Raw genomic sequence first — 26,233 nt, 5'->3', positions numbered from 1 at the left:
ATTTCAACTATGGTGCAGACGAGTATGACGCTGAGGGCAACGAGGAGCCCAAGGTGCTGCCGGAGGGCTCGGAAACCATGCCCTACATCGACGAGTCACCCACCATGTCCCCCCAGCTCAGCGCCCGCGGCCAGGAGAGCGGGGACGGTGTCTCGCCCACACCCACCGATGGCCTCGGCACAGGGGTAGGTGCTCGGGATGCGGAGCTCTGCAGCGGGTGAAGCCGGGGCTGCAGGTGCCTGGCTTGGTTGTGTGAGCTGTGTCGGTGATGCTCTGGTGCTGCTGTGACCTGCGGGACTGTCCCCTGGCATCCCAAACCCTGCTGGCCGCGGCCCTCTGAGCTCCGGGGAGCAGCACCGGTGCTGTCGGTGAGGGTGCCATGGTGTGTCCCTGCCCCGTCTGCCCCCGGTGGCAGAGCCAGGACGGCGCGGGCTGGTGGGAGAGCAGGGTGCGGGTGCTGGAGCCCAGCCGGGCGTGCTGGGGTGCGTGGGGTGCGTGGGGTGCCCAGCGCCGGGGAGCGCTCGGGGCCGGGGCGCAGCCGCTCCGCCGGGCTGCCGGCTCCATCTAGCGGCACTCGGGGACGAGCCGCCAGCCGGGGACGGACACCGCGGCCTCCCCCCCGCCCGCTTCTGGGGAACTTACATTTAACCCCTCCTCTCCCTCTGCTCTTCCCAGAGCAGCCTCGGGAAGCCCTTGGGGTTTGTCCGGGGTGTTTCCCAGGAGGGATGCTTGGAGGGAAACCAAAGGGAAAAAAAAATGTTTTTTCCAGAATAAAAGTTTTGGTAAAGTTTCGGGGGCGGTGGGGCCGCTGTCCCCGGGGCTGCCGTCGCCGGTGTGTGCCCCGGACCGGTGGGCTCTGGCAGGGCACAGGGCTTGGGGCTGCTGCGGGGAGCGACCTCCTGGCCCCAGGCTGGGGGGGGCCCGGTGCCTGCCCGGGCCAGGGGAGCTGCCAGGGTTCCGCAGCCGGCCGGCGGCTGGGATTTGGCGGGGAGAGGCGGCCGGGCTGGAAAACGTGCAGGTTTTGGTCGTGGCAAGAGTTAAGGCCTTAACCCGGATGCTGAGGCAGAGGAGGCGAGGTGTGGCTTCCTCCCCAGGGCCCGGCCGTGGGGCAGCATCCTCCCCCCGGCACCCAGCGGTGCCGCGAGGGCCCTGGGGAGGCAGGGAGGGGTGCCGGCCGTCTACCACCCTGCTGCACCAAGGACCCTGTCCCGGGGCTGGCTCCAAGCCACCCGGGCTCGGGGCCTCTTGTCACCCAGCGGGACATTGGGCACAGCCCTGCGAGCCCCAGCCCTGACACCCCCGTGCCGGGGTTGTGGGTGATGGGCTCCGTCCTCGGGGACCAGTCGGGATAGCAGAGGGTGGCCCTGGGGAAGCAGGGATGGGGGGGAGACCCAGCCTTGGGGGCTGGTGGAGCGTGCTGGGGCTGGGCTCAGGCAGTGAAGCTGGCTTGGTTGGCGCTAACAGGATTGGGAAGTGTTGGAGCTCCGTGCTGGTTCTGCCTCCATTTCTTTATCTGCGGCCGCTTGGGCCAGGGCTTAGCAGAGCATCATCTGAATACCAGCATGTTTTATCCCTCTGTGTGTCTAGCCTCGTGATGGGCACGGGCTTGTGTGCGGGTCCCGCTGTGGCCAGTGGCACGGGGTCCTGGGCTCACCCCATCGCTCTTCTCCGGTGAGGCAGGATTGGTGCTGCTGCCTTTTGGAGGTGTCACCTCCCAGCCTGGGGGCTGGAGGAGGTTTCTGGTGGACCATCTCTTCTTGCAAGCTCCTGGGGCAACTGTGACCACACCTGGGGCCCCCGGCCACTGGGTGCAGACATGGCCCATCCCTCTCTCTCCCGCCTGGGAAATGTGAGCACCATGGTCATGGTGTGGGATGGTGGCCCAGCCCCTGCTTGGGTGCTGCTGGGTTTGGCGTGGCGGGTGGCTTTCCCCTGGGCAGGGAGTGTTCCCCGCTCTAGGGACCCAGACATGGCAGGCAGGGTCGTGGTGCCCTGGCACAGACCACTCTTAGCAAAGGCTGGGCAAAGCTGGAGTTGTGGTGTGGACACAGGGCTGGGCACGGGCTCTGGAAAGTCCCCGTCCACTTCTCGCAGCAGGAGTTTGTTCCAGGCTTGGACAGGCGCGGGGAGGAGAGCTGGCTCCTGCGGGCAGAGCACATGTGGCCGCTGGTTCCCCTTTTGCTGCCGTGGAGCGGGGAGAAACTGCTGAAACAGCTCTTGCGTTAGTGTCCCCTCCTCCGGCCTGTTCTTGCCCCATTCGCCAGGGCCTACGATGGCCCTCGCAGGTGTCACGCCACGGCTCGTGTCCCCGCTCCCCAGCTGCCCCGGGGCTGTGGTCGGGCTGGGGCAGCGGTGAGGTGCCAGCACTGATCCCCGTAGGATGCGGGGCAGATGCTGCGGGAAGGCGCGTGTCTCAGCTGCGTTGTCCTGTAGAGCTGCCGGGTGGGGAGGGGTCCAGGACCCTTCTGGGAGCGCAGAGCCAGGTCCCCTTATGGGACCTGATCCTGCTGCTGCCCTCCAAGGTCACTTACACTGGCGGCAGTCCCGGTGGTCCAGCTCTCTGCCTGCCCGCAGGACCGGGGGGGGCTATGGCAGGCGGGATGGCTGCTCTCCCCTTGCTGCCTGCTCTGCCTGGCGAGGGCGCGGGGGGCCTGGCAGGGCCAGGGGACCCCTCGCCGTGGGTCTCACCGCCAGCGTTGGGAGAACCGGCCCGGGGCAGGCGGGTGCCGGGCGCCTCAGCCGTGACCGCACCGCGCCGGCGGAGCGGCCCCACCTCCCGCGCCCGGCGCTGCATTTCCTGTAGCGAGCGCGCAGGGCGGAGCGGCGGGGCGGGCAGCGGCCCCGCACCCCGGGCAGCGGCCCCCGCACCGCCGGGCAGCGGCCCCGCACCGCCGGCGGCCCCCCCGGGGGTGAGCGGAGGCCGGGGCAGGGTCAGGCCGTCCCTCTTGCCCCACCGCTGGTGACCCCGGAGCTGCCGCTGCCGCCGCTCGGAAGCGGTTGTGCAGCCGCCGCCGGGAGCGCCTGGAGCTGCGGCCGGGCCCGAGGGCTGGAGCTGGGGCAGGCGAGAGCACCGGGGATCCCGTAATGGCTCCTTTCATCCCGCGGCGGTGGCCGGTGGCCAGGGCTGAGTCAGGCCGGGCCGGTTCGGCTGCCTGAGCCCCTCGCCTGGAGCCTGGCGGGGTCCCCTCCGCCCCCCGCTGCCCGGCCAGCCATGGAGGAGGAAGAGGAGGCCATAGGGTACCTGGATAAAGTGCTGGAGGATGAAGATGACTCTGAGCCTGGAACCCCCACGAGCCCTGGGTCTCCGTTCTCGGCCGGCGAGAAGGTGGGCGGCAGGGGCATCCTGCTCCCGTGCTGGGCAGCAGTGGGGGGACAAGGGGCATCTTGCTGGTGCTGGTGATGCCCAGGTCTCGGGGCAGCTCCTGGGTCGGTGCGAGGGGTGCTGGTCGGGGCAGAGCTGGGGGGGCAGCGGGAGCATCACCACAGCCCCACCACCCCTCAGGACGGCCGGGGGCACGGGGCAGGGCTGCGCCAGGCATGGGGTGCAAAGGGCATGGGGTGCCTCCTGTGGGGCAGCGGGGGCCACGCGTGCTGCTCTGGGGGCCGTGGGGCTCGGCAGAGCCGGCGCCGGATGCTCAGGAAGGGGCTGGACCACACTCTGCCACTGCCCCACCGCACGGCCACCGGCAAGGCCCCTAGACAGCCCCAAACCCCAGTGCTGGGGGGGTGGCCCTGGGGGGGGCCCTTGTGCTGGCAGGCGCAGCCTGGCACCGTTCTCTCACCCTCCCTGCTGGGGGTCCCTGGGTGCCCCCAGGGTGCTGGCACAGGGCTGGAGGGGGGCTCTGGCCCTGCTCTCCCTGGGGTCTCCTGCATGGGGGGGCTGCCAGGCCCTGCTTTGGGGTTGCTCCTCTCGGTCGCGGGTGTCCAGCTGGCATCGTCCCCGCAGGGTGCTGCGGGCCCCGGGCCCGAACGGGCCCCTTATCTCCCCGGCTCCCGCGCAGGGCCCAGGCTGGGGGAAGCAGGAAGAGCCCGTGACTAATCGGTGGCAAAGAGCCTGTGAGCTCCCAGCGCACAGAACTGCCCTCCCTGACGCACCCCGCTGCCACACCGGTCATCACGGCCTGGCCTTAATGGTGCAGCCTGCCGGGGAGCCACGAGTTGGCACCCCAGTTGGCACAGCAGCCCCTGGGGCTGGCTGGTGGATGCTGGAGGAGGATGGAGAGATGCTGATCTGCGGCTGTGCCCACCTCGTGGCTGGGCACCCCTGGGTGTTTGCAGCTGCCAGGCACAACGGCCAGGGCTGGCAGGGGCAGGCAGGGGCGAAACAGGACCAACACATCCCCAGACTGTCCTGAATGGCTCATCGCCCAGAGTAACTGATGGCCCCATGGCTTTGCTTGGTCCTAGTCTGGGTGGTAAAGCCCGTCTCCTGAGTGTGATTTTTAGGATGAACAGTGCTCTGGGGGTGGCCAGGGCACACCGGGCATTTGGGGCAGCCCAGGGGCTGGGGCATCCATGCCTGGGTGCTGGCAGAGCCTCCCTGGGGGTCCTGGAGCCCACCAACCGGGCTGAGCATTGCCTGGCTCCCTGCTGTGAGGGTTGTGTCGCTGGAGCATCAGTGCTACAGCAGACACGGGCACGGGCTGAGCCACCGGCGGCTGGGGCGGCAGCCCGGGACCTGCCTCGGTGCCGCCAGGCAGTGACCGCTGGGGTGGCATTTTCCCGGGAAAGCCTCAGCTGGGGAAAAGGGTGGTGCTGGATCACGTGGCAGCACCGTCCGCCGCCGGGCATGATTTCACTGGGCGCCTCTGGACTCTGCCCTGGGAGAGTCCCGCCGTGCCGTACGCCAGCCTGGAGCGCTGCCAGCGGCACCGGGCTCCTGGCCAGCCAGGAGCAGGGAGGGGAGCGGAGCCAGCGCAGCCCATGGCTTCCCAGCTGGCTCCAGCCTGGCTGTGCTGCCCAGCGGGCACGTGCCCGGCCCTTGCCGTGGAGCTTCCCTGACACTGCTGGGGACGCATGCCCACATGTGGATCCTGGGGATGGGTTGGTGGGATGATGGGTTTCCTCCTGTGCTGGTTGCTGGCTCAGCTGGGCTCCTTGCTGTGTTGCACAGGGCGAGCGAGATGCTGGCAAAGGCCTGGAGATGCGGAAGCTGGTGCTCTCTGGTTTCCTGGCCAGCGAGGAGATCTACATCAACCAGCTGGAGGCCCTCTTGTTGGTGAGCACAGCCCCCAGACCCGCCACCCCCTCTGGGGACATCCCTCAGCAGGGTGGGTGGGTGGGTGGATGGACGGAGTCATTTCTTCCCGGGCAGCCTCCCCAAGGCTGGCCTGGCCCGGGCACTACCTGGGAAGGAGCAGAGCTGCAGGAGCCATGCCGGAGCCAGCAATACTCTGGCCTGGCCACCTCCATCTCGCTTCCCCCTGCTGCCAGCGTGCCTGGCGGGGAGGTATTAATAGCCCTGCTTCCTCTTGTGGACTCGCTGACCCTCGTGGCGGAGATGCTGTTGCACAATGTGGGGGTCACCACTGCCGCGGGGAAGTCTGTGGGGATGCACGAGCCGGGAGCGACCCCTTGGTCCAGCTGCTGGCTGGGACCCGTCCTGGGCAGCCCTCACTGCCGGCTCAGATCCCCCTTGTCTTCAGCGTTGCCATCCCAGCCCTCGTCTCAAACGCTCTCCCTTCTCCTTCGGCAGCCTATGAAGCCACTGAAGGCCACAGCCACTACGTCGCAACCCGTCCTCACCCTCCAGCAGATCGAGACGATTTTCTACAAGATCCAGGACATCTACGAGATCCACAAGGAGTTCTACGACAGCCTGTGCCCGAAGGTGCAGCAGTGGGACAGCAACGTCACCATGGGTCACCTCTTCCAGAAGCTGGTATGCGCCTTCCCTGTGCCTTGCTCCGCTTGGAAGAGGAGGAGGGCTGGGGAGATGGAGCACCACGCTGCGGGGCTCGGCCCCATGGCATGGCTCAGCTCATGCCCTGCCACGTGCTCGCCGCTGGCCGTGGGACTCGTTGCATCCCTCCCTGCAGCAGCTGCTGCTGCCTGCCCGAGCCCTCCGGTCCCAGGATGGGAGTTAGTGCAGCCTCCGTGCCCCTTGCCGCAGCGGGGATGCCCGCAGCTGGCGGGGCCTGGGTGCAACCATGGCGAGGTTTTGGTTGGAGGTGCATGGTGTGGCTTTCCCGCGGGGGCTGGCAGGAGCCCCGGCGTGTAGGTGACCCTCTGGGGAGAGGCAGGAGGTTGCTGCCTGGTCGCTGCCTGTGGGTGCTGCAGTGGTGGCACCCCGGGGTCACGCTCCGGGTCCTGCCGCTGCTTTGGACTTGCGATGGGAGCCAGGGCTGTGCCCACAGGTGCCATGGCCGTGCTGGGGAGGGGAGGAGGAGAGGGCAGGTCAAGGGGTGCCAGAAGAGCCTGTAGCTTCAGCCTCCGCTGTCCAGGCACTTGTTACCTCTCCACTGGATTTCGGAGGTTTGGGGGGGGCACAGGGCTGGGCAGGAGCCCCACCATCCTGCCTCGGGCCAGGGCTCTCCCTGTGGAGCCAAGCGTGTGGCTCCCCAGCTGGCTGTGGTCTGGTGGAGCGTCCTGCCAGGAGGGGACAGCTCTGGGCAGTGTCCCCTCACAGTGCGGGGGGGCTTCAGCATCCCGCCGGGTGCCTGGCTAACCCCTGCTCCCCGCAGGCCAGCCAGCTGGGGGTCTACAAGGCCTTCGTGGATAACTACAAAATCGCACTGGAGACGGCGGAGAAGTGCAGCCAGAGCAACTACCAGTTCCAGAAGATCTCGGAGGTGAGCTGGGCTGGGGCTGTGCCGGGGGGACAGGGCTGTGCCGGGGGGACAGGGCTGCTGTGGCTGGGCTGTCCCAGCACAGGGCAGAGAACGCTGTCCCTGTGGGTGAGCCACTCGTGTCTGCCCTGTGGAGATGCTGCCCCTGCCCTGGGGACTCGCGGGGACTGTCCCAGGGGCAGGGCCATCGGTGGCTGTGCTGGAGGGTCGTGGTCTCTGAGTGTGGCGGGGGTTTGCCCCCCACCTCGTGCAAGCTCGGGTTGGGCTCAGCCCTCGCTGCCGTCATTTCTGGGGCGCGGGGGCAGCCGGCACCTGCTTGCCCCATCCAGCGAGCGTGGGTGCTGGGTGCTGGGCACCTGTGGCTCATCTCCCACTGCCTGCATCTACGTGTCTGGCTCCTCTGTAGAAACGGGAACCTCCGTGGCTGCAGCCCCCCTGCAGCAGGGCTGTTCAGCTCGGTGGGACCTGCAGCCTCCCCGGGCTGCTGTGGGGCTGGGTGTCCCGCTCCAGGGTGCCCCACGGGTCCACCGTGTCCTGGCTGCTGGGCACAGCCAGAGCTGCTCCTGGCCAGGCAGCATCCCGTAGAGACCACACCTCCACCCCAGCACCCCTGGGTGCCCTCCAGCGTGGCCAGGCTGGCGCCAAGGGGAGATGTCGGGGTGCAGGAAGGGTGGAGGGGGACCCCATGACCTTGAGCAATGACCTTCCCCCCACCCCAGCCCCCACGGGCTGCTCTGATGGGCCTTTCCCTCCCTAGGAGCTGAAGGTGAAGGGCCCCAAGGACTCGAAGGAGAGCCACACGTCCGTCACCATGGAGGGTACGGTGGGCGCGGGCGTGGGGAGGGGGACGCAGCCTTTTGTGTGCGCGCGGGACCGGCGCGGATGAATTGCCGAGCGGCTCCCATGAGCGGAGCCCTTTGTGTTCCCGTGTGCGGAGCTGGCGAGGAGAGGGGCCGCAGCTCTTTAGGATGGTGGGGGCGTGCAGCAGCCCCCCACCCCCTGCCCACCCCCTCCTCCCCGCCCGCCGGCTGCGCCCAGAGCGGTGCTGAGGGGCCGATGCCGTGCCGCAGCCGGGCTGAGCTGCTGCGGGGCGGCAGAGATGGCTGCGTGGAGACAGGGCTGCCATGGAAATCCTCGTTGTCGTCCGGCTCTGCTGTAACTGCACCTACGGTGAGGCGAGGGGGGCGGCTCCATTCGGGTGCCGCTGGGGAGCGATGCCGCGGGGGTGCTGGCCCGGGGCTGGGGGCTGGCTGTCCTTGCCGGGGGTGGAGGCTGTGTCCGTGCTCTGCAGCCTGAAGTTGGGAGCGTCTTTGTTCCAGGCTCGATTGAATCATCTTGGCTCCGGCACACGCGGCCACGCGTTCGCCTTCCCCGCTGGGCAGGGGCTCGTGCCGGTGGTGGGACACGAGGGGACCCCCTCTGCGTGGGCTGTGCTGCGGGGATGGTGATGGGGAGGGTCCCTGTTTGCTTGCCGGAGGCTGTGAGCATCGCGGGGCTGGAACGCCCGGCTCGGCGTGGCTGGGGAGGAGAGGACCGGGCACCCCTGCCTGCTGCTGCCGGGCCCCGTGCTGCCTGCCCAGGGGTCCCAGGCTTGCAGAACCGTGCCGGCGAGGAGCCAGGCGTTCCTCCCTTGTGCCGGGATGGCCCCTCCCGGGGCTCCCCCGTGCTTCGCATGTGCCTGTAGCAATGGCAGCAGGAGGGTCCATCCTCCCCGTGGGTCTAGGGTGGCGGAAAGGGGGAGCACCCTGCCTGCCCCTCCACCCCAGAGCAGGGCTCCCACTGGCTGCTGCAGGGAGCGGGGCTCCGGTTTTGCCTGCTGGCACAGAGTCGGGGGGGATGCAGCCACGCTCAGGGTCCAGCCCTGCGTCCTCGCCTCTGGAGCAGAGACCCCCTGTTCGCCAGGACGGGGGTCCTTCTCTCAGGACCGGGTGCCACGAGGCAGCACCCTCTGCGGGAAAAGGGGTGGGAGCCCCCCCCGTAGCTCATAGCACAGAGCGGGGAGTGGCACCTTTCCCTCCTCTCCCCCAGCCCGAAGCCTGGCCCTGCTTGGCCCTGGCAGTTTGGGGAAGTGCTCCGAAGCGAAGGGAAAACCCAGAGGCATCGGCCTGGCTGTGAGCGGCGGGGGGAGACGTGCCAGCGGCCGGGTGCGGGGAGCAACACTGTGCTCCGTGCCTCCACCTGCCCCAAGAGCTGGGGAGGAGGAGGAGGGTCCGGTTGCTTGGGGTGAAATGTACCTCTGAAGAGCCCCCGGGGCTGGTTTTGTGCCAGGAGGGTGTGTGTGGGGTGTCTGTGCCCCGTGTGTGGGGCAGCTCTGTGCCCTGCCCCGGACATGCAGTCACGGGGGGCTACGGGGAGGGAACACAGGGCAGCGGCGTTGGGACGATGCCTTGGCCCCCGCGGTCTCTGTAGGTGGGGGTTTTGCTGCTGCTGGAGCAGCCTGGGTTCCCCTTGCACCCAGGGCTGGCTGGGGCAGGGGGGTACGGGGTGTCCCATGGGGTGGTAGAGCCCGGCAAGGGCAGGGCAGGGACGGGACCTACCGCTGAACCAAAAGGGAAACTGAAAAAGCTGCTGGGGCTGACGAGAGGCTCTTCCGCTCCGCAGCCACCGCACGGCGAGCTGGCGGTGCCGGGGCCTGCGCCGCGCCTGGGGAGGGGGACGCGCCGGCACGGTCACGGTGGGGACGTCCCGCGGTCAGGGCAGAGCGGTGCTCACGATGGCCCCTCTGGCTTTGCCACCCGTGACCTGTGGCAGCAGAGGGGAGGAGGACAAGGTGGCCAGGTTGGTGTCCCCATTGTGCCCTTTCCTGGGGCTGGGACAGACCTTGCCAACGCGGGGCGGTGGCAGAGCACCATGCGGGAAGAACCACTCGGCAAGTGCCACGTGGCAGTTGTCCGGGCCTGTCACCCCAGCGAGGACCCCGCAGGCACCTGCACTGCTGGTGAAACGCCTCGGGTACAGCCCCGGAATCAAGGTGCATGTGGGGCGGGTGCCAGCGCTGGGCTCTGCCCTGGCTCCGCGCACCAGCCCGGCCGTGGTTTCAGGGCACGGGGCTGTGGCGCTGGCCGTCAGCTCGCCACGGCTCTTGGCACTAACGTCGCGGTCCAGCTGTTGCTGGCTCCGTGCAGAACGGACCCCAGACACTCGCCCAGGGCTCCGTGCAGACCTGGGGGGTCTCTGGGCACCTGGTCTCCCCTCCTTGCCCCCGGGGGATGCGGTACTGCTCTCACGGGTGGGAGAGGGGCCGGGCCCCGGCGGCGGGTGGCTGCTGACGCCTGCTCTCTCCCCACAGCGCTGCTGTACAAACCCATCGACCGGGTGACGCGGAGCACCCTTGTCCTGCACGTGAGTGTGACACCAGTCTCTGCCCCCGTTGCTCCTGGGGACCCTGCAGCCATGGGAAGCACTGCTGGGGGGGGCTCTGGGGTGGGTGCTGCAGGCAGGGCCGTGCCCTCGGGCCGCTCATCTGTGCCTGTCCCCTCCCAGGACCTCCTCAAGCACACCCCAGCCGACCACCCCGACTACCCGCTGCTCCAGGACGCCCTCCGCATCTCACAGAACTTCCTTTCCAGCATCAATGAGGACATCGATCCCCGGAGGACAGCGGTCACCACCCCCAAGGGCGAGGTGAGCCAGCGGGGTGGGCAGTGCCGGAGGGCTGAGCCCTCTGCCAGCCCCTGGCTGGTGGCTCTACCCTGAGGAGCTCCATGGTGCTGGCCCAGGAGATGGAGGGTTTCCTCTAGACGCAGTCCTGGGTGCAAGGTTAGGGCTCACAGAATCACAGAATCAATCAGGTTGGAAGAGCCCTCTGGGCTCATCGAGTCCAACCGTTGCCCTGACACCACCATGTCAACTAGACCAGGGCACTAAGTGCCATGTCCAGTCTTTGCTTAAACACCTCCAGAGATGGTGACTCCTCCACCTCCCTGGGCAGCCCCTTCCAATGGCTAATGACCCTTGCTGAGAAGAAATGCTTCCTAATGTCCAACCTGAACCTCCCCTGGCGAAGCTTGAGGCTGTGTCCTCTTGTCCTATCGCTAGTTGCCTGGGAGAGGAGGCCGACTCCCACTGTGCTACAACCTCCCTTCAGGTAGTTGTAGACTGCAATAAGGTCACCTCTGAGCCTCCTCTTCTCCAGTCTGAACACCCCCAGCTCCCTCAGCCGTTCCTCGCAGCTCAGACCCTCCAGACCCTTCACCAGCTTGGTCACCCTCCTCTGGCTCTACCTGGTCCTCGCTGCTTGCTAGCACCCTGCTGAGTGTAGGGGACTCAAAATAGTACCCAGAGGACATGAACCTTCCCATGCTCCTGTGGCTGAGCCATGGAGAGGGACAGGAGCATCTGTCCCCTGCGGTTGGTGGCCTTTGCTCCCTGCCCACTCTCACGCCAGCCCTGCTGCCCCGTAGACCCGGCAGCTTGTCAAGGATGGCTTCTTGGTGGAGCTGTCGGAGGGCTCACGGAAGCTGCGGCACGTCTTCCTCTTCACCGACGTGCTGCTCTGCGCCAAGCTGAAGAAGACAGCGGTGGGGTAAGGAGTGCGCTGGGCACGGGGAGGGGAATGTGTCACAACTCGCCTGTCCTCCAGTGGGCCAGGGGACATGCTGGGTAGGGGGTCAGGCACCACTGAGCGTCCGCGCCCCGGCCGCAGGAAGCACCAGCAGTACGACTGCAAGTGGTACGTGCCCCTGGCCGACCTGGTGTTCCCCTCACCGGAGGAGTCGGAGCACTGCCCGCAGGTCCATGTCATCCCTGACCACGAGCTGGAGGACATGAAGATGAAGATCTCAGCCATCAAGAGTGAGGTGCAGAAGGAGGTGAGAGGAGGGTGCGGGTGGTCGGGGAGGGTGTGGGACCTGCTGCCAGGCTGGGTGCCTTCCTCTGGGTCAGGGATGGGACATGGGGGGCCGGGGGTGCCTGCGAAAGCTCCTGTCTGCTCCCCGCCTGCAGAAAGCCAACAAGGGCCAGAGCCGGGCCATCGAGCGCCTCAAGAAGAAGATGTTTGAGAATGAATTCTGGCTGCTCCTCAACTCGCCTGCCATCCCCTTCCGCATCCACAACCGCAACGGGAAGGTGAGGAGGTGGGGCTGGGGGCCAGGCTCAGTCCTGCCTGCACGCAGCCTGCCCCATCGCCCTCTCTCTTGCAGAGCTACCTCTTCTTGCTGTCATCGGACTACGAGAGGTCCGAGTGGAGGGAGGCCATTCAGAAACTGCAGAAAAAGGGTAAGTTTGGGGCTGCCGAGGCCTTCCTGGGGCTCCTGGAGGGAGGTCCCGCAGGATTGCAGCCTGCTGCTCTCTGGTCCCCGTGGCCAGCGCTGGCTGCGTCCCTCTGAAGCTCCTCTCCCGTCCTCTCCCAGACCTCCAGGCCTTTGTCCTGAGCTCGGTGGAGCTGCAGGTGCTCACGGGATCCTGCTTCAAGCTACGCACCGTCCACAACATCCCGGTCACCAGCAATAAGGACGGTGAGTGTCTGGTGTGCTGCTGTGTCCCTCTTTGCCTTCAGATGATGCTGCGGAGGAGCTGTGGGGTCCCTGGGCGGGAGCGGGGTCCCTGCTCGGGGACCCTGGCTGTGCAGGGGACAGTGCAGGGGACAGCTACCCACCAGGTGGCACTGCCGGAGCAGAGTTGGGCTCCCAGGCAGCGCAATCCCAGATGCAACATGGGGCTGCTTTTGGGGTCTCTCCAGCACCCCCATGGGCTGGGCACAACCAGGGTGTCCCCAGGGCAAGACCCAGCCAGCCCTACTGGGAACCTTCCCCAGGGCTGTCTGGCAGGGATGATCGGTAGCGGGGGATACGTGTCCTTTTCCAGACCTTGGGGACGGCCCTGGAGGGGTTGGGGACATTGGGGTGTCACCTAGCGCTGGCTATGGCAAAGGCTGCCTTGGGGACGGCCAGCCCACACGCGGAGGTGGCAGCTGAGCCCTGACGCAGCCTCTGCTCTCCCCACCGCAGACGACGAGTCCCCCGGGCTCTACGGGTTCCTGCACGTCATCGTCCACTCCGCCAAGGGCTTCAAGCAGTCTGCCAGTGAGTGCGGGTCCCCCCCCCTGCTCGGAGGGACCGGTGGGATCGGAAGAGCTGGGGTCCAGCGTGTGGCCCCACTCTGCCCGGAGTGGGGATGTTCCTTGGGCGCTGAGCGGTGTCTGCTCCCCCAGACCTTTACTGCACGCTGGAGGTGGACTCCTTCGGCTACTTCGTCAGCAAAGCCAAGACCAGGGTTTTCCGGGACACCACTGAGCCACAGTGGAATGAGGTGAGAGGAGGGTTATTTAATGAGATATAACAAGGGCAAGAGTAGAGTCCTGCATCTGGGCAAGAACAACCCCATGTATGAGTACAAGTTGGGGACAGAGCTGTTGGAGACCAGCGTAGGGGAAAGGGACCTGGGGGTCCTAGTGGACAGCAGGGTGACCGTGAGCCAGCAGTGTGCCCTGGTGGCCAAGAAGGCCAATGGCATCCTGGGGTGTATTGGAAGGGGTGTGGTTAGTAGGTCAAGAGAGGTTCTCCTCCCCCTCTACTCTGCCCTGGTGAGGCCGCATCTGGAATATTGTGTCCAGTTCTGGGCCCCTCAGTTCAAGAAGGACAGGGAACTGCTAGAGAGAGTCCAGTACAGAGCCACGAAGATGATTAAGGGAGTGGAACATCTCCCTTCTGAGGAGAGGCTGAGGGAGCTGGGTCTCTTCAGCTTGGAGAAGAGGAGACTGAGGGGTGACCTCATTAATGTTTATAAATATGTAAAGGGCAAGTGTCATGAGGATGGAGCCAGGCTCTTCTCAGTGACATCCCTTGACAGGACAAGGGGCAACGGGTGCAAGCTGGAACACAGGAGGTTCCACATAAATACGAGGAAAAACTTCTTTACGGTGAGGGTGACCGAACACTGGCACAGGCTGCCCAGAGAGGGTGTGGAGTCTCCTTCTCTGGAGACATTCAAAACCCGCCTGGGCGTGTTCCTGTGTGATATGGTCTAGGTAATCCTGCTCCGGCAGGGGGATTGGACTAGATGATCTTTCGAGGTCCCTTCCAATCCCTGACATTCTGTGATTCTGTGAGGGCGGGAGGCAGGGAGGGGACTGTGTCCCCCCTTTCCCTTCCAGACGCAGTTTTGAAGCTGCTCTGGGGTGCTGGGGCTGAGCCACTCTCCCTGTGCACCCCAGGAGTTTGAGATCGAGCTGGAGGGCTCCCAGTCCCTGCGCATCCTCTGCTATGAGAAGTGCTACGACAAGACCAAGCTCAACAAGGACAACAACGAAATCGTGGACAAGATCATGGGCAAGGGGCAGATCCAGGTATGCGCTGGGGCTTTCGGGTATCTTCTCACCCACAGTGGACCTCTTGGGGCCAGGCGCCTGGGCTGGGAGGGCCGCCCTGGGGTGATGCCTGGCATGGGAGAGGCCTGGCAGCACAGGCAGGCAGCTCTGCTTTTGGGTGTGCTGGGATCACGGCTCGGGATTGAAGGCAGCTGGGTGGGTGGGTGATGGTCCCGGGGCATGGCGGCTGCGGGAGGTGGGACAAAGTGAGAGGGGGGTCCTGAGGAGGTGGCAAAGCTGGTGGCCACCCCTGAGACGTGTGTCCAGCCCCAGTCCCCAGGTCAAGGCAAGCGTGTGCCAGGCAGGGAGCAGCGGGCGAGCAGGCTGGGCTGGGCTGGGCTGGGCTGGGAGCGTGTCCGTCCCGCTGTCCCCGTGCTGCGGACCTGGGGGGCTGCGAGGAAGGGTCTGCGCCCGCCCCAGGGAGGGTTCTGAGCGTGCAGCCCCTGTCCCCCCCCCGCCAGCCGTGGCTGTCCCCACTCTGCCGCCATCTGTCTCCCCTGCACCTCCATCAGCTGCTGTTATGGCAACGGGCGTTTCCAGGGCAACGGCTGAGCCGCCTCTGATTGGCGGTTGCCGGGGGAGGAGGGAGGCCTGGGCTGCCCTGAGATGCTCCCAGGTGAGCAGGACGGGGGGGGGGGCAGCCCCCAACACCCCACACCCCCCAGCACCCACCGGGGCAGGGAGGCCCAGGGCAGTGGGGACGGTTCGGGATGGAGGTGCCCCTGTGTTTTCCTGGGGGGACCCCGCTCCGGCTGCCTTCCCCCTGTGCTGGGGACAGCGTCACGCCTGGGACACAGCCCTCGACCCAAGGCCACTTCAAAGGGCCTGGCGCGGCCGCCTGCTCCGTGGGAAAGCGGCCGAGGGCAGGTCCCGGGGGAGCAGCACAGGAACGCTGTGGGGAAGGGGACACTGCAGGGGGATGGCACCACACCGGGCGCAGGGTGGGAGATGGGGGCTTGGCTTCGCCAGTGGCTTGTTCATACCTGAAATCACCCATCTGTTGCCCTCTCCCCAGGGAAACGGTGGTGTGGGGGTGGCATGGGGCCAAGCGGGAGGGCTGGGGCAGGGAAGGGGCTCGACACCCCGCGGGGATCCGTCCAGCTGCGCTCGGAAATAGCCTGGGTCAACAAACATGAGTTATGCTGGGAGACGCGGGGGTCGGGACGGGGCCAGCACAGCTCGTCCCCGCCGTGTGAAAGTCGTAGGGGGAAAAAAGGGAGAGAGAAGAGGCCCTGGGGCTGCTTATCCCAAGGAGGGCCTGGCTGGACAGAGCGGTGTCAGGGTTGGGGCTGTCCTGCTGTCACCCAGAGCCACAGCTCGGCCCCTGTCCTGGGAGTGGGGTGGGTGGCGGGGCAGGGACGGGGCAGCACAGCTGTGGGCCGGATGGGCAGCGCTGCTTGTGGGGCTGTGGGTTGTGGCCAAGCCCCAGCACTGCCCCTGTGCCCTCTGTTCAGGCAGAGATGCTGCCCCAGATGGTCCTTACCCTGGTCGGTCCCTGGGCTCATCCTGAGCTGCTTCTGGTTCCAGTTAGCAGCAGGAGTGGGAGACACGAAGCGCTGGCACCAGCAGCTTGGCAAAGGCCCGTGGGGTGTGTGTGGGGGGCTGCCGGGCTGAATACCCCACCGCCAGCGCTGTGCCCACTGCCCAGCTCTCCCCTGATGGCCCAGGCACGTGGGTCGGCCACAAAAGCAGCTTAGAGGCATTGCAGGCTGGTGGGAGCGGGGCAGCATGTGAGGGGGATGCTGCAGCCCCTCTGCGGGGAGCAGCAGGGACCTCCCAAGGCTGCGGAGGTGCCACAGGCGGGAGTCACGTCCTGCTGGCACAGAGGACGTGGCTGGGTCCACGGAGGGGCCGGGGATGGCATCAGCCTCCTCTTGAGCATCCTGGCAAGGAGCCCCAAGGGGTCTGCAGTGGGGTGAGCGTCGGACCCCTACCCGGAGCCCTGTCCCAGTGGCTGGTGGAGGGTGGGCACCCTGTGCCGCATGGACCCGGCTGTGCCGCTGGCTGCTTGGTGGGAAGGTTCTTCTGGGTGTGGGAGAGGCTCCGGCTCCTGGTTGATGTTAATCCTGTTTTGTTGTTGTTAACCCCGTTTTGCATGCGGTTTCCAAGGCTGGAACTTGCTGTGATCAGGGTAGAGGTGTGTGGGGGGCTCGTGTCCCCGTGGGGTGCTTGTGCCGCTGGTGCTGCAGGGCTCAGCCCTGCTCAGAGGTGCCCCAGTCACTCCCAGCAGCTGGGCTGTGTCTGGGGGGTGCTGGCAGGGGTGCCAGGTGCTGTAGCCGGGTGGCAGATGGATGCTGGGGGTGGGCAGAGCAGGGTACGAGTGCTTGTGCCCACATTGCAGAGGGGAGAGGCTGGATCTGGCCCCCATGCCCTGGGGTGGGCGAGGAGGTGGGCAGTGGGTACGTGAAGGGGGTCTCAGGGTGATGGGCAGGGTAGAGCAGCCCCTTCCTCAGCCCCTGTTTGGTGCACGGGGGGGATGCGGCTGTTGAAGTAGAGCCCGTGTTGTCATGGGCACGGTGCCCGCCATACCCGCAGGGAATAGCTGCTTGTCCGCCTCACTGGGCTGGCAGAGGCTCTGGAGGGGCGATGGGTGGTGTCGGGGCTCCCCAGACCTTCAGGGATCCCCAGGGTGACCCATGTGGACTCAGGGGGCTGCTGAGGGCTGGAGCAGGGGGATGGCGCAAGTGCCCCCCAAGCCTGCACCTCGCCATGTCCCTGCCCGCCAGGAGAAGCAGCAGGGACCCTCCCCGGGCTGGGGTGCAGGGCAGAGCCCTGCCTGCACCCTGTCCCCCTGCCCCACCGCAGCAGCAGTGGGGCTGACAAGGGCCAGGGCAGGCTGAGGGGGTGGGGGTGGGGGGTCCCTGCCTGTCCCTTGGCCTGACAGGAGACCCCAAAAGCCCCATCCTGGTGCTCTTTGGAGAGCGAGCCTGGCTCCTCCGTGGAGCCGGGGATGCTGCAGCCGACAGCGGCCATGTCTCCCGGGGCTGCCGCTGGTGCTGAGCAGCGGGTGAGGGATGGCAGCGGGTAAGGGCGGTGGGGGGACCAGCAGCCCCCCCCGGTCCCCCCGCGCGGCGGCGGGCGGCAGGGTGAGAGTTAAACGCGTGGGGGCTGCCGGGGGGGGGCTGCCTTTGAGTCACTTCCTCGCAGGGGGAGGGAGGCTTTTGGGGCTGCCGAGCTGCCTCTCCACAGCCCGGCTCCCACCCTGAAGATGAGCCCTGCCCGCTCGCCCCCCCGCCGCCCCAGCCGGGCTCCCCTCGCCGGCCCCCGCCACCCCGGCCACCGCTGACCTCCCGCCCGGAGCAGAAGGGATGCGGGTGCTGTCCTAACGCAGCCCCGGCCGCCCCCCGGGCCCTCCTGGCCACCCTCCTCTTGCCTCCCCGGAGCTGAAGCGCTCATCGCGATGACGGAGGTGCTGGGGGAGCCTGACGGCAGCCCCGGCCCCGTGGGCGAGCGGCCGGAGCGCGGCGTGGAGGAGCCCGAGGGGAAGCGTCCCCCCAACACGGGCGCCCGCCTCTGGGGCAGGGTGCGCAGCAAGCTGCTCCGGCAGAAGGTGCCTCTCGGGGTGCTTGGGGGGACGGTGGTGGGGACCAAGTAGGCTCTGGGATGGCTTCGCCGTGTCGCTGGGCTCTGCTGTGCATGGTGGCTTTGTGGGGCGGGGGGAGGTTCTGATGTGGGGGGCTGTGTTGCTTGTGGGGGGAGGGCTGTGGGGTCCGTGCGCGGAGCAGGGAGGCTGTTTGGGTGCTGTGGGAGCTCTTAGAAGCTGTTAACAGCCGGTGGGGTGCTCGCTTCCCTCCTTCCCTCTCGCTCTGTGTGCTGGGGGTCCGGGGTGGGGCTGAGCCGTTTGCCTTGGGGCGCCCGGCCCCGGGGCTCACCCAGGAGGCAGCGATGCTTGTGGGCTGGCTGGGACCGGGTTCCTGGGGTGCTGCAGCACCCGGTGCCTGCGTACCCCCTCTTGCTTGGTTTGCGACCCCCCCACCCTGGCTCCGTCCAGGCTTCCCCCAGCTCACAGCCGTGTCGCAGCCACATCGGCCAGTGCTGCCCATCTTTGTGGGAGGATGGAGGGCAGGGGTGGGCAACGGAGGGGACGAGGGGGACAGCACCGTCACAGGCTGTCCCAGAACCCCCGTGCTCTCATGGGGGGCTCTGGGGGTTTCCCTCCGTGGGGTCCCCCTGCGTGGGGAGCTGCTGGCTCGGGGCTCAGCTGCAGCCGCGGGCAGGAGCTGCCTGGGCCCGCGGGGGTTCGGTTTGGCAGCAGCGGGGCCGAGGGTTGCTCGCAGCGGGGCTGCCTGTGACGCAGCGGCATTAACCTCGATTCTGTGCCGCCGCCACTGCTCCCGCAGAGGGGATTAAGGGGCAGAGAGGGCTGTGCGGGGAGGCTGCCCGGCGGCTGCCGCCAGCTGTTGCTGGGTCAAAACATGGAGGGGGGTTTCATTTCCCAGCCCCACACATCCCCACCGCGGCCGCCGGCTTCCCTGCCTGCTGCCGACCGGGAGCACTGGGGCTGCAGGGGCAGGACGCGGCCCCGGCGGGTCTGTGCGTGGTCCTGGCCTGCCGCGGGTGCCTGCTGCTGCTCGGGTCGCTCTCAGACGGGGCTGTGAATTGCCGTTTTTTTGGGGCTGTGCTTTGCTGCAGGCAGCGTTTGCTGGTGTGGGGGCTGCTCTGCCCCCATGACACGGAGCAGCTCAGGGACCGCTGGTTCCCTGGGGAGGGAGCTGCTGGCATGGAGCTCTGGGGGGGCATCTGCTTGCCGGAGCCAGGGCAGCCGCAGGCGGCCAGGCTGAGTGTCTGTGGGTGCCGTGCTGATGGGAAGCAACCCTGGTTGTAGCAGCTCCTGCGGGATCCTGCTCCCCAGGGCCGTGGCGATGACGGCCTCGACAGCTGAGTCACCAGTTTGCCCCTGATGGCTTCACCGAGGCTGACGGTTGGGTGACCTCATGGGCGCGAGGAAGGGACGTGCCCAGCCTGGCAGCCCCTGCCCTGCTGCAGCATCCTGATGCTCGGGGCCCTGAAGAGCGCCCATGAAGGTTTGGAGCCATCCCAGCTCCTCACCTGGGAGCCCCCGGGGACCCGGCGCTGCCTGGGTCTGTCTCGGCTGCCGCTGCCTGCACAGGAGCTGTATCCACGGTGCACGGCCCGGAGGTGTCTTGAGGACAAAATCCCAGGATGTGGCCTCATCCGCTCGAGTCCAGAGTCACCCCATGCCCAAGACAAGCATCAGGCAGGGGGTGCGGGGGATAAGCGCCAGCAGGACTAGGGGGGGATCCCTGAGGGCACACAAAGCGTTGCGGGGCTGCCGGGATGCTCGTTGCCTGCCACGCTGCCGCCTTTTCCTCTGCAACCTGGGGCCTTGTCCTACAAGCAAACACCTTTGGATAATTTGAGAAAACAGGATGATGTCCCTGTGGCGGGGAGCAGGGGTTGTTTCACCTCGCCATGGGTGAGAGTGGCACCGCAGCGGATGCCGGCCTGGGCACGGGTACCACTGCTGCTGAGGGTCCCCTGAGATGCAGGAGGGAGCAGCCCCGAGAGGTGCTGGTGACCCGGCTGAGCAGTTTCTCCCGGCACAGGCCGGTGTTTGAAGCCGGCTGATCTGCCAAAGAGGAGCTGACATCAGGGACAGCAGCATGTCACTTGTGCCACCCTGCACAGCGCGGGCACGGAGGCTGTTCCCCAGGGCTCCCATGCCAGCAGTTCCCCACTGGCCCGGGACATCCCCGCATAGCACTGGAGCAAGGCAGAGAAGAAGGAGAGGAGGAGAGGAGATGGTGGTGGTAGCTGAGACAGGGTGTTTGCCAGCGCTGCGTGGGCAGGAGCTGCCTCTGGCTCTGTGGGTGGATGCTCTGTCCATCCTCCCGCGCGTGGAGACGAAGCATCGGCCCTGGCTTTGCTTCCCACGGGGAGCGGGCAGCGTGGCAGTGCTGCCTTCTGTGCGGGGTGCCGGCGGTGCTGCGCGGGGTGCCAGCATGCTCGGGGTAAGGTCTGCAGCGCCGGCAACAGCCAACCTGGCTTTTGTTAAAGCTTTCTTTAGAGCCCTGCTAAAGCCCTTCCAGATGTGAGCTGCCAGGGCCGTCGGAGCCAGGGTCTCAGGGGATGGGGCTGGGCAACGTGGATGTGGTGGTTGCAATTAAACTCGCGCTGCAGAGCAGGGAGGCCCACGGCTCCCGACCCGGCTGGGGGCGAAGGGCTTTGCTGCTGCTGCCTGGGGCTCGCAGGGTTGGATGCTGCCATGAGCAGGGCCGGGCTGTGTGGGGAAAAGGGGTGAAAGCCCTGTGAGACGGGCGGCGTTGGGGTGGCGTGGGCTGTAGTGGGTGCGTGGCAGTGCCGTGGGGGGATGCAGCACTGGGTGGGGAGTTGGAGCAGCAAGGCTGGGGTTGGCGGCGGTCTGGCTGCAGCCTCGTGATCCTGGTGTCCAAACGTGCTGCAGGGCCCCACGGGAGCCCAGGGCAGCTGCAGCCTTCCTCCTCCTCCTCCTGCTCCCCCCGCTGCCATTCCCAGCAGCCGCAGGGCTGGCGGGGAGGAGGTGGCGTGACACTTGCTGGGCTCTCCCGTGCGCCCGGCTGCAGCGCCAGGGAGGGCTCCACGTCAGGAGCCATTCCAGGGCCGTGCTGGAGACGGCAGCGTTTCGGGCCGTGCCGGAGACCGCAGCGTTTCCCGTGGCACTGCAGTTGCCAAGGAGCTGCTTGGGCTGGTGCCACGGTGCTGGGTCTGTGCCGAGAGCCAGGGTAGCTCGAGCCTGTCCTCGGGAGCGTGGCATCTAGGTGTGCAAGAAGGGACATGAGGGACCCCAGGGCCCCCCACCATCATGACGTGCGGTGGCTTCACGGGCAGCCAGAGGCTGGGGCAGGGGAACGGCAGCTCCGTGGCCAGAGCAGCAGCTCTGGACGTCTTTGCACTTGCCTGGAGCATCTCCCGCACCAGCAGCTGTAGGAAATCCCGGTGTCCTTGAGGAGTGACCCTGCACACTTGACGCGAGCCTCACCTGGCAACAGTGCACATGCGACCCTGGGAGCCCCCCCAGCCCCTGCCAGCTCCCGCATCCCGTCCCCTTCCCTGAGGGGACATTAGTGCCGGGCTCTGCCCTGCTGCCCGCCCCGTGCATTACGGGGATCAATGGGGCCGGATCGATACCACCAGCTGGGGACCAGAAAGCCCCGAAAGGCAACTGCACCTGCCTCTGCCCAGCCCTGGGGCCCGGTGCTCGCCACGGCACGTGCCAGGGCCTTGGGAACACCAGCACCTCACCATGGTGGCTGGGCGCCGGGGCAGCATCACTGAGTCCCCTGCTAGCCCCAAAGCCAGAAATAGCGGAGCCTGTCATTCCCAGGGGTTATAAATAGCCTTGGCTATGGGGAGATGTTGTTTTTCTGCACGGAAAACGCTGCCCTAGTTCTGTTTCATCAATCTGCTGCCAGAAATTGTCCTTATTTCTTGGAAATTTCTTGCTGCTAGGGTGTGGGTTAAAATGCTGCCTTTCAGGGGCTCAGGGGGGGACTGGGTGGGGAGGCTGAACCCACCTGGCTTCGGGGCACAGCCAGAGGGACCCCAGACCTTCCCCTCTCCATCCTCCTGCTGTTGGCAGCACGTTGCCAGGGAAGAGCATGTCCCGTGCCCGACACTGTCTGTGGGTCAGGGGCTTCAGGGACCACTGGGCTGGGGCTGGCATGGGGCCATGTCCCTGTGGAGCTCACACCATCTCTCCCCACAGCTGGACCCTCAGGCCGTGCAGACAAAGAACTGGCACATGGACGTGATTGAGATGAATGGGGTAAGTGGGGCCACGGGGACCCACAGCCCCTCACTTTCATGGCAGCCCCTTCCCCGGGGCTGTGCCATGCCCTCGTGTGTCGTGGAGCTGCTGGGGCTCACCCCCTGTCTCCTGCAGATCAAGGTGGAGTTCTCCATGAAGTTCACGAGCAGAGACATGAGCCTGAAGAGGACCCCATCCAAAAAGCAGACCGGTGTCTTTGGGGTCAAAATCAGCGTCGTGACAAAGTACGTGTGGGGCTGGGGGGGCTGATCTGCTGTGGTGCCCGTGGGTGTGGGCCTGGGGGACTCAGGGGACCTGCTCCGTCTTTGCACCATGTCCTCTTGCTCCCACCAACACTGGAAAGCTCGGCTTTTGCTCAGTGCTGGAGACTTGCCTGTTCCTTCGCCAGTCCCATCCTTCCCACCCAGCACACCCGTCCTGCCCCTGGCCCGGGGTCTGCAGGGCTGGGCTGGGCTGGCCGCCGCGGGGTCCCCCGGGAACCCTCGCTCACGGTTCCGCTTTCCGAGGCAGGCGGGAGCGCTCCAAGGTGCCTTACATCGTGCGCCAGTGCATCGAGGAGGTGGAGAAGAGGGGCATCGAAGAGGTCGGCATCTACAGGATCTCTGGCGTTGCCACTGACATCCAGGCACTGAAAGCTGTCTTCGATGCAAGTGAGTGTCCTGGGCGACGGCCGCCCTTCGCATCATGTTCCCCTGGGAGGGTTCACAGGCACTGAGACCCACCCTGGTCCCCTGCCCTGCATGCCCAGGTCTGGTTATTGCACTGCACATATGCAAAATGTGCCCATATGCCCAGGAAGGGGCTGGGCGCGAGGAGGAGGGTGTAGCTGGGGAAGCAAACGCCCAGAGGTCCCAGCCCTGTTTGTGCCTTGGTGCCTCTGAGCTGCCTCCACGCCTGGCCGTCTCCTGGGAGACACTGACTCAGGGCAGCGTTGCAAATGGATTTGCAAGTTGTTCCGTGTCCCATTGCCCAGCCAGGCAGGAACCGCTCGGCTCTTCCCAGCCCCAGCCCGGCTGAACGGGGCTGCGGACCCAGCGGTGCTGCCCCTGCCCTCCGGCCGGCAGCCTGCCCGCTGGATGGGGTGACGCGGTGGTTTGAGACCCTGAGGGGAAGGAGGGTCACGTGTGGGTGCTCTCTGGACAGATAACAAAGACATCCTGGTCATGCTGAGTGACATGGACATCAATGCCATCGCTGGCACGCTGAAGCTGTACTTCCGCGAGCTGCCCGAGCCCCTCCTCACTGACAGACTCTACCCCGCCTTCATGGAGGGGATCGGTAAGGGCTTGGGGATGGGGAGGGGGTGGGGGCCCAAGTGTGGCTTTGATTGGCATTGCCTGCTCCACAGTGGGAGACTCCCAAGGGCCCTTCCCAGCTTGGCCCACTGGGTCCTGGCTGTCCTTGCAAGCTCCAGGCCAGCTCAGGGCTCATGGCGCTGCTCCCCGGGGCATACGCAGAGCTGTGTGGGGCAGGGCCGGCCGCTGGCTGCAGGGAGCTCCGGCCATGGTGGGTCCCGCTAGTGCACAAGATGTCACCAGCCCCTGTCCTGAGCCCTCTTCCTCCTTGTCTCCAGCCCTCTCGGATCCTGCTGCCAAGGAGAACTGCATGATGCACCTTCTCCGCTCGCTGCCTGACCCCAACCTCATCACTTTCCTCTTCTTGCTGGAGCACTTGAAAAGGTAATGGCTCGGCTTGGCAAGCCCAGCAGAGTAAGTGGTGGCTCCCGGGGGGCTGCCCGGCACAGGGGGGAGGTGTAGGACAGGTCTGTGTTGTCACTTTGCCATGGAGATGGGATGTGAGCAGAGTCAGAGCTGCTGTCTGCTTCCCGTAGTGCCTGTGTGGCCACAGGCTGATCCTGAACCGGAGGCAGGTGGTGCCGTGCTGGTGCAGAGCGGGGCTGTGGGCGGCAGCCGGGGCCAGCACCGGCGGCTCGGTGTTGGGCAGGCGGCAGAGTGCCCCTTTCGTCTCCCAGCCCCTCCAAGAGGATGCAGCCCCAGGTGTGTCCCACCTGCCCCATGTCCCTGTGCTCCGGCACATTCGCCAGGGTCCTGGCCAGGCTGCAGCCTGTTCAGGCTGGGACCTCGCATGCCATGGGTCCCTTTGGCTGATGTCAGTGTTGGCTTCCCACCGCTCCTCTCCGCGGTCATCCCTGTAGGATGCTGGAGGGACCCTGGAGCTGTTCTGCCCCACAGAGCAGCCCCCAGGGCCACTGGCCACGGTGCCAGCGGGGACTGTCCGGTGCCCGGCCGTGGGTGCGGGTCAGCTTGCAGGGAGCACACGTCCTCGGGCAAGAGGCAGCTCGTGGCTGCCGCAGCCGGTGTGCAGCTGGCTGGACGAGCTCTGGCCGCGGCACAGGGCAGGGGATCAACAGGAGCTGTGCAGTGTCCCCCTTAGCAGGGAAACCGAGTGCTGTGTCCCTTCCCAGCAGTCCAGCAGTAGCCCCTACAAAACAAGATGCAATAATCCCTGTAACTTGTCTGGGTTGCCAAGACCCAGAGCAGTCAGCTCTGCAGGCACGGCCCAAAGCTGCAGGTGACACCTCATGTCGCTCGTCCCGGGGCAAGTGCAGCAACGTGTGGTGTGCCAGGCTTTATCTTGGCCTGGATGAAGCCCATCTGAACCTGGGGATGGACAGTTCTGGGGGTGGCTGGGGGCCCAAAACCCGCGGAGGGCAGGGGGCTGTGGCAGGGCAGCAGTGCAGCACGCAGGGCCTGGCCAGAGCTGGCCAGGAGTTTGGGACCGGGGCTCACGGCTCATGTTACTTGCATCATGAAGCTTTTTTTTTTTTTCCCTCTGGTTTGGCTAAAATCAAACAGAAAAAGTGATAGATGCTGGGGGATGGGGAAGGAAAAATCCATTTCCATCCTGAGAACCGGGCACAGCCAGTTCCCACATCTGCTCCCCTGGCCGGGGCTCAACCGTGCAGCCCGTGTCGGGGAGCACAGCTGCCTCCTAACATGGCAATGTTGTGGCCCTGCTTCCCTCCGTGCCGGCTGGCTGGGGTCCCGCGGGGTCGGCGGGGTGGGGAGCCTTGGAGAGGGTGGGTGCAGGGAGCACGGGCTGGTGCGGAGCTCCCCGTACCCTGTCGGGGCGCGGGAAGGGTGGAGGCCCCGCAGCACATAAGCAAGGGCTCGGTCGCTGCCACATCACACCCGGGGCTCCCAGCCAGGCCCGGCGGCTCCGGCGGAGGCCGGGAAGGGGGCAGAGCTCCCTGCCCTGCACCTGGGTTTGCCGGGGGGCTGTGAAGGGTGATGGCAGGCCGGAGGTGCCTTGCTGGGGCTGGGAAAAGGGAGACCAGTACTCGTGCCCCACAGCTCACACTCCCTCCCTCTCTGGACCCTGCAGGGTAGCTGAAAAGGAGCCCATCAACAAAATGTCTCTCCACAACCTGGCCACAGTCTTTGGGCCGACGCTGCTGAGACCCTCAGAGGGGGAGAGCAAGGGACACCTCACCCTGGCCTCCGACATCTGGTCCCACGATGTGATGGCCCAGGTAAGAGCCGTGCTGGCAGCATGGGGCTGCAGCCCACACCGGCACCCGTGGGGTTAACCTGCCTGTCTGGGTCACTTTGTCACTCTTTGCTGGATGTGGCTGCACAGGGACAAACTGGGAGGTGGCAGCTCTGCCCCTTTCTGACCTAACACCCCCCATTTGCCTGGTACAGGTCCAGGTCCTCCTCTACTACCTGCAGCATCCTCCCATCTCCTTCACTGAGCTGAAACGCAACACACTTTACTTCTCCACGGACGTGTAGCCTGCAGGGAGATGGCACCAGCTGCCAACACTCCCAGCTCCCTGCTGGGGGACACGGACTGGATCGCAGCCCCTCAGGGAGACTGGCCCGGACCCGGGACGGTGCCGCCCGCAGCTCCTGTACAATCGCGTACCAGTGGCCTGGTCCCACCCCAGGCGCTGCGCCTCTCTGTAAAGTAGTCGTGTCTTATGTCCCTTCTTGTGTTCAAGAATTGTTTTTATGTATATTTGTTCATCAGAAGAGGTAGTGACTGACAAGGGCTGTGGACACAGGCTTCCCCCTTGGCTAGTTTTCTCCTGGACTCCTTTCTGCCCATGCACTCCTACCCTCATCTCGCCCAGCTCGAAGCCTGCAGCGTCCCACGAGTGCCTGTTCCGCTGCCCAGCTCCCCTGCCCCACACCTGCATGTGCAGCACTGGCTCGCTTCAGAGGCTGGGAGCTCACGGGCTTCCCTCCCCGGTCACGGTGACGACCAGCTCTGCTTTGGCTTGCTGCCTGCGCCAATGTTGGACCCCGTGCCTGGATCCTGCTCTGGCCCTGAGCAAACCTGCGACCACGAGAGCAGAGGAGCAGGGTGCTGCTTCCTCCTCGCCATGTCTCTTCTGGGTGCTTTCAG

General features: G+C 66.4%; 1 protein-coding gene across 5 annotated transcripts; it reads left to right on the top strand.

The window, feature by feature from the left end:
* ABR (ABR activator of RhoGEF and GTPase) lies at positions 1–25,810 on the top strand. Of its 5 annotated transcripts, none has more exons than XM_068415479.1 (22): positions 1–185; positions 5,114–5,218; positions 5,696–5,881; positions 6,684–6,791; positions 7,546–7,606; positions 10,078–10,130; positions 10,272–10,412; positions 11,192–11,313; positions 11,434–11,599; positions 11,733–11,855; positions 11,930–12,005; positions 12,140–12,244; positions 12,737–12,811; positions 12,940–13,037; positions 13,942–14,073; positions 21,800–21,859; positions 21,977–22,086; positions 22,373–22,512; positions 23,006–23,140; positions 23,436–23,541; positions 25,208–25,355; positions 25,528–25,810. In XM_068415479.1, exons 1-22 carry the CDS (start codon positions 78–80, stop codon positions 25,615–25,617), a joined length of 2,448 nt encoding a protein of 815 aa, XP_068271580.1. In that variant the 5' UTR covers positions 1–77; the 3' UTR covers positions 25,618–25,810. The 5 variants fall into 5 exon arrangements, with proteins under 5 accessions (XP_068271580.1, XP_068271585.1, XP_068271581.1 ...); XM_068415484.1 differs by having other exon boundaries at positions 1–189; positions 5,124–5,218; XM_068415480.1 differs by lacking the exon at positions 1–185 and adding an exon at positions 2,882–3,325.
* The last annotated feature ends 423 nt before the right edge of the window (positions 25,811–26,233 follow it).

This window comes from Nyctibius grandis, chromosome 18 (assembly GCF_013368605.1).
Source record: "Nyctibius grandis isolate bNycGra1 chromosome 18, bNycGra1.pri, whole genome shotgun sequence".
Lineage (NCBI taxonomy): Eukaryota > Metazoa > Chordata > Aves > Nyctibiiformes > Nyctibiidae > Nyctibius > Nyctibius grandis.
The sequence above is the reverse complement of the archived record's forward strand: the minus strand, read 5'-3'. Positions and strand labels throughout refer to the sequence as shown.

Bases quoted from the DNA above. Each gene is read 5' to 3' on its own strand.
- ABR (XM_068415480.1), top strand. From the start codon at position 3,212: ATGGAGGAGGAAGAGGAGGCCATAGGGTACCTGGATAAAGTGCTGGAG. The intron at 7,607-10,077 runs GTACGGTGGGCG...CTCTCCCCACAG, and splicing joins CACGTCCGTCACCATGGAGG to CGCTGCTGTACAAACCCATC. The intron at 23,141-23,435 runs GTAAGGGCTTGG...CCTTGTCTCCAG, and splicing joins CGCCTTCATGGAGGGGATCG to CCCTCTCGGATCCTGCTGCC.